The sequence below is a fragment of the Myotis lucifugus genome, unplaced genomic scaffold (genome assembly GCF_000147115.1).
Source record: "Myotis lucifugus unplaced genomic scaffold, Myoluc2.0 scaffold_30, whole genome shotgun sequence".
Classification (NCBI taxonomy): domain Eukaryota; kingdom Metazoa; phylum Chordata; class Mammalia; order Chiroptera; family Vespertilionidae; genus Myotis; species Myotis lucifugus.
Genome location: NW_005871078.1, coordinates 7,947,121 through 7,953,762, shown reverse-complemented (window position 1 = coordinate 7,953,762; position 6,642 = coordinate 7,947,121). Strand labels below are relative to the sequence as shown.

The window sequence follows — 6,642 nt, the reverse complement described above, 5'->3', positions numbered from 1 at the left end:
CCTGCCAGCCTGGTCACTCCTAACTGCCCCCCCTGCCAGCCTGGTCACCTCTCATGGCCCTCCCACTGGCCTGGTCACCCCACGCAGCCTGCTTGTTCAGTTGTTTGGTCATCCCTCACTAATCCCCCCACTGGCCTAGTCTTTGGCAGCCATCTTATGAGGGTGTGAGGGTTATTTTGCATATTACCTCTTTATTATATAGGACAGTGATGGCGAACCTTTTGAGCTCGGCATGTCAGCATTTTGAAAAACCCTAACTTAACTCTGGTGCCGTGTCACATATAGAAATTTTTTGATATTTGCAACCATAGTAAAACAAAGACTTATATTTTTGATATTTATTTTACATATTTAAATGCCATTTAACAAAGAAAAATCAACCAAAAAATGAGTTCGTGTGTCACCTCTGACACGCGTGTCATAGGTTCGCCATCACTGATATAGGATTACTAATTGACATAAGACCTTATCAATTATAGGGATCTATAAAAAGTCATGGTTTTTAATCATAATGTTTACATTCTGTAAAGGTCTTTCCCCTACCTCAACTGTCTTTCTGTGTAAAATATTTAAGTGTGGCATCTTTTCTTCTTTTGTACATAAACCAGTCTACACATGCACTTTCATTTTTTAACAAAGTATAAAAGTTGTTCCTAGAACTACCATTTTCCCCTCTTATTAGTACTCACTTTTAATCTAGCCAAGTATCTGTTATTTCCCTCCTAATGCCTAAAACTCAGATTATTAAAATTTTGGAGCACCCACTTAATACTTGACATCAATACTTTATTAGAATAGGTAATTATTTTTTCCCACCACCAGTCCACAAATTATAGGTAATGTCTGGGATCTCTGGGATTTCTAGTTATAAGGTAGGAAGCATGGGAAATCTTGGACAGACACAGTTTCTGAGGATCAGGAAGGCCAATAGGGGGTAGACCAAGTAGCAAAATTAAGAAAGGAATTTAAATTTAACCTTGAAAGGTATTTAGATCATCAAATCTCCAAGTTCTATGGAGATTTCAACTTTAACAAATGATGAAAACTCATAACTTACTCTGTGAGGCTAGCCAGGCAGTGTGCTGCTGCAACCACCAGATCATCTTGAATCAAGCTTCCTCCACAGAAATGGTGCTCATCTAATTTCAGGGAGACCTGCCCAAGACAAAAGTTATGGATACAACTAACATACATCTCCCCATGGGTGTCGACTCCAGAAATATTTGAAATCAACTCATCTAATATAACATCCTTAGATACTGAAATAAGTGGATCAGTAAGCTATTACCTATGAAGTAAAATTTTTGGCATAGAGGTCGAGTGGGATCAAGACAGAAATTACTTGTTAACCTGGAGTTGTGATATTTGAAACAAAAGAAATAAGTTACCATTTTCTCATTAAGAAATCAGTGCCTTTGTTATACTGACCTGGCATGGATGTCTACCAGCTGTTGAATTTCTCTAACTAGTAACTTCAGAGAAAAACTCAGATTCCAAGGCAGTTTCTGTACTTTTCAGATCAGCTGCTTGAATCCCACACTTCAGTCCTGTGAGGGAGAGCATATGTGTGCACACACGCACACAGAACACCATATGTAAGGGCTCACTCTATCAAGATTTTATGTTCAGATTTTCCTGGCTTGGCACAGGTGTTCTGACATCACTCAGCTGCATGCTGTCCCTGTTCTTTTCTCAAAATATTCTCGAGACCACCCCCCACTCAGGTTGTGTTGACAAGAACTTGCCTCAGGCTTCCCCTGCCCCTTTGCAGCCTGAACTGCCTTAACAAGAAAACACCTGGGGCAGGATGCACCAGCTCTTCCTGTGGTGACTGATTCTGGGGGAGGGTGAGCACTACATAATTTAGGTTCTACAATGATCCTGGAGAATAACATATGCCTCCCCGGAAGACAGATATTTGGCTACTAGAGGCCCAGTGTCCGAAATTCATGCACAGGTAGGGTCCCTAGGCCTGGCCGGTGATCAGGGCTGATTAGGGCCTTCTGGCTGCTGGCCGGTGCCTTTCTTCGTTCCGCGTCACCCCCTGGTGGTCAGCGCACATCATAGTAAGTGGTGGAATTCCCAGTCAGTTGAAATCCCGGTGGAACTCCCGAAGGGACAATTTGCATGTTAGCCTTTTATTATATGGGATAAGTTACTTCCACTTGGCTCTTTTTCTTTGGAGGAGGCTGCTTAGCACGAGCAGGGTTAGCAGATGTGCCTACAAACTTGAACTGCAGAATCCAGTGATTTCAAGAGGAAACTGGGCCCAGGCGCTTCTTTGGGAACATCTGGGCCTGGACTGTCCCCCTCCCCTTCGCCTCTTCCAGCCTGAGGATTATTCAGACTCGTGCCCCAGCATCTGCACCCTGGGCGCCCAGGGCCCACTCACCTGGATTTGAGGGGAGGCCCACAGCAAGAAACGGCAGCACCTCAAGCTCAGCCAATGCCGGCATGGTGCCCATGCGGTGACTTCGTCTGTCTTCCTCTGTTCGTGTGTCTTAGGCTGAGAAAACCAAGGGAGGAAGTTGGTCTGCGCCCCCGCAGGTCCTTGCACTCCTGGAGGCGCCTGCCCGCCTACAGAGCTCTTCACTCCCGCCTACGGGATGATGGGCGGCACCTGCCAGGCTGCCAGACCTCCCAGCATGACCTCCTCTGGTTATCCCGATGCTGCAGCCCTCTGGCAGTCTCGGGTTTCATAGGCCCAGCCATTGGCCCCTGGAGACAGGCGCTAAGTGTCCACAAGGCTGGTGGGATGCTCAAATGTGTGCACAAGCCCCTAAGGGACAGGTGTGTGATCAAGGTGAATTCACGCAGGTGAATTCTGTCCCACGCTGGGCAAGGAAGTTGGTCACCCATACAAGACACAGGATAGCCAACTTCTGAGAGAAGGAAGACCCAGGAAGGCCCAATGAGTACTTTATGGTACTGCTCCTGCTTCTAAGTAGCTTGTTAAAGGCGTTGACACTCAAGTTTTCAAATAGAGTAGATATAAAAGATCAGATTTATGTCATTACGTTTCTGGATGGCAATCAACTTCAGTGGAATGGACCAGAACTATATGACCCATCATTTAAGATTGTTAAAATAAATTTATTGCTAAGACTATCATGTCAGCACTTTTCCCATAAATATTATTTTGTAACAATTTAGCTTGAGATTGGGAGAGGAATAGAGCCAGAATTTGTAATGGACTTATATCTTATCAAAAAATTAGGGCAAGGCTAAGTGGACATTCTATATAAATCAACTAACTTGGCTCAGTTGTCTCAATTCTGTGTAAAAGATAGATAAAAGCTCCTTGAGGTGGGATGGTAAACAAATCCAGGGTGGTAAGCAGGCTGTAGACAGATGAACAGAAAAACAGAATATAGTCACGTGGAAGGGATGCAGGTATAGGACTAGGCAGGTGACAATCAGCTGGGACAATGACCCCTGTAACTGCAGAAGGTGAATGGGCAGCTTTTGGTGAAGAGCTTACAAACTTGGAGCACACTTGTCAACCTTCTTGTCTCATGACCCCAAAGAGTGTTCCTGTGATTTTTGTGTCCCAAGTCTTATTACATTGAACTACCTAGAGCTGCCCTGTCCAATAGGGTGAACACTAGCCATGTGTGGTTATTTAACTTGAAATGAACTAAAATTAAATTTTAAAATTTAGCTAAATTTCAAGGGCTTACTAGTCATCTATGGCTAGTGGCTATCATGTTGGATAGTGTAGATATAGAACATTGCCATCCTTGCTGATGGTTCTATTGGACTGCACTATTTTTGAGAGTAGCACCATTTTATTTCAAGTGTCACTTTAAATAAGGATGCCTTGGATGACAGTTTCACCTGGGTTTCCAGCTTGGGTGTCTGGGGGACACAGGGATGGGGTTTGGTGAGGTAAACAGCTCTTTTGTAAAAATAAAGCACTGCACCTCCAGACTTGAGCCCTGGCCAGGAAATTTCCAGATATGGTCACAGCCTGACCAATGGCCCTTGTCATCTTCATCCTAGAGGTTTGCTTTCACTGTGGTTTTCTCACAAAGATTACCATAACCATCCCTGTCCCCAAGGGCACAATACTCCCCAATTAAAGCTCATACTTTTCAAATGGACCCAACTCCTCTTGTTCTTCTTGGCAAAAGGGAGTCAGGTTAAAACTACTACAATATGGGAGAAGAAAAAAATGAACATGTGCTGTGCCAATCTACAGTGTTGAAGTTCATGGCTAAGGTTCTCATGAGGCCCACAGACCTGCCCCCCACACTCTGCTGCATGCAGTGCACACAGCTTTGCAGGATCTTCAGTAGTTTGTTTCCACCCAGAAATCCCCATGGGGTTGGATACAATCTCATTTCCTGCTACAGCACAGCTCCCTTTGCTTCCAAAGTTCTAAACTCACAGCCTCAAGTGAGACCTTATTCTTCTATATAAAGGATTGGTCTCTTACAGGCCTAACAAAATAATGGTTTTCCATGAAATAGGGAAAGATCCATTCAGTATAAGTTGCATAACACTCAATAGTCAGGTTGTTAGACTTAGGTCTAAATGTATAAGATGATGGTTTAACTGTAAGTTGAGATTATGGAGATGTTCAAGTGCCCAAATGGAAGTATTCTCTTATTTAGAAAATAAACATTAGAAAAGGAAGGATATCAGGGAAGGGAAGAGTGGACTACACTACCTACCCTGGTTTGGACTTGTGATGTATGGAAAATTTGCCTTTAATGTGAACATATCTTCATTAGGGTGGAATAATAATGATTCACTGTTGGAAGACTTCCAAGATTCTTGATGGAAGCCCCAACTCTAAGGAGTGTTGTAAAATTAGGAGCATTAGGTGACTAACCCTTGAGCAATGAGCAAACTATGGACAAATAATATATTATGTAAAAAATAAAATTTTTCACCCCAGCTAAACCACTGATCTAAACTCTAGAACCCTCCAAAGTCCCACAAGGCCTAAGATTCAGCACTAAGGGGATTATTGATGACCTTAAAAAACAGCAATTTCATTTGAATATTAGTTGCATGGACAGATACTACTATGATGCAGAGAGAATTTGAACAATGAAGTAGAAAGAATGGGTGAAAAAAATTCATTCAAATAGTTTGTCTGTGAATGACAGAAAGATATGTAGTAGCAGCAATAGATGAAGAGAAATAAAGGCTTTTTCCCCCAAATGATTTTGATGGTGGTTACCTGTATATGTGTTAGAGGGGGGGTTAGTGGGTGGTTGAGAAGAGATTAAAGAATTTATGTGCATATATGCATAGCCCATAGACACACACAATAGTGTGGTGAAGGCCTGGAGTGGAGGTGGGGTGTTGGGATTGGGGTGGACAGGTGTGGGCTAGAAGGGGTCAATGGGGGAAAAGGGGATATCTGTAATATTGTCAATAATAAATTAAAAATCTCTCTATATAAAAGCCTAAGCGACCCTTATGACCAGTCACTATGACACGTACTGACCACCAGGGGGCAGATGTTCAACGCAGGAGCTGCCCCCTAATGGTCAGTGTGATCCCACAGCCAACCTCCCGTGGTTCTTACCCCCAGCTGGTGGGCCCAATCGGCCCCGATCAGGACTGGGTGAGATGGCCCCAATCACCAGCCAGGCTGAAGGACCCCACCCATGCACGAATTCGTGCACTGGGCCTCTAGTAAATCAATAAAATGGAAGTGCGTGGACAAGAACCAGCAAACAGAACAAGTTATAGATGAAAAAGAGGTTCAGGAATAGAATGAAGTTCTACAAGAGGCAAAATAGGGCCCTTTTGTTCCATTGCAGCAATAGGAGGGGAGGAAGTAGTGGGTGCAGGTAAGTTTGTAGATGGAGTGCAGGATGCTGAGAGAGTTCCTGTTTTCTACCTTGTATTTACTCTGTGAAGGCATCTACTCAGCAAAATGAGGGAGGAGATGTATAAAGAGTAAGTACTGACATAGTCATTATGGCGTATGGGAAAGAGAGCAGACTCAAAGCACACAGAACAAAGCAATGCAATGCACTGAATGAATAAATGAGGGAAGGACGGAAGGTGGTCTTTCTCACTTTTAAAGCAGACACTGACCGGTGGCATGGATTTCAATGGGTACTAATCATGGAGCGCTTTAGAGATTGAAACAAGACAGTCATTTTCATCATATTTTATATAAAATAGACATTTACATAAATTTTATTTTGGAAAGACCTAGGCAAAGTGTACATAATCAGACTTACATGGGCGATATATTCCTAACTGGCACAGCAAACATAACAAAAATGTATATTTATATACAACTGATCAAAGTAGGAAATAAAAGCATTATGAACAAAGAACATGATGCAAGTCATTTTCCCCTGAAAAAAGGAGGGATTGGTGTGAGTTACAGCAAGTCAAATGATAGCCACATTATAAAAGCAAGCCATGGCTTCTACAGATATTTTAATTTCTGAGGAGGAAAATTTTAAACATCTTTTTTTCTCCCCGAAACATAACGAAATCACTAATTTTTATGTGTCCAGGATGTAAAATAAGAGTAGGTTTCTCTGCCATGGTAAAGCACTTGGGCAGTCCAATCACTTTCAGGGTTGTTTGTGTATGTGTTCTGTTGTGGTGATTATCTTAAGAATTTCTAAAACAAAGGGCAACACTTATCAGTTACGTCTTCAG

General features: G+C 42.8%; 1 protein-coding gene across 1 annotated transcript in view; it reads right to left on the bottom strand.

Annotated features, from left to right (window-relative positions):
* Positions 1-2,456, bottom strand: part of OVCH1 (ovochymase 1) — a 55,668-nt gene extending 53,212 nt beyond the window's left edge. Inside the window, 3 exon segments of the mRNA XM_023752273.1 lie at positions 1,058-1,155; positions 1,429-1,547; positions 2,393-2,456. Coding sequence (XP_023608041.1) covers positions 1,058-1,155; positions 1,429-1,547; positions 2,393-2,456 — 281 coding nt within the window.
* Between the last annotated feature and the right edge of the window lie 4,186 nt (positions 2,457-6,642).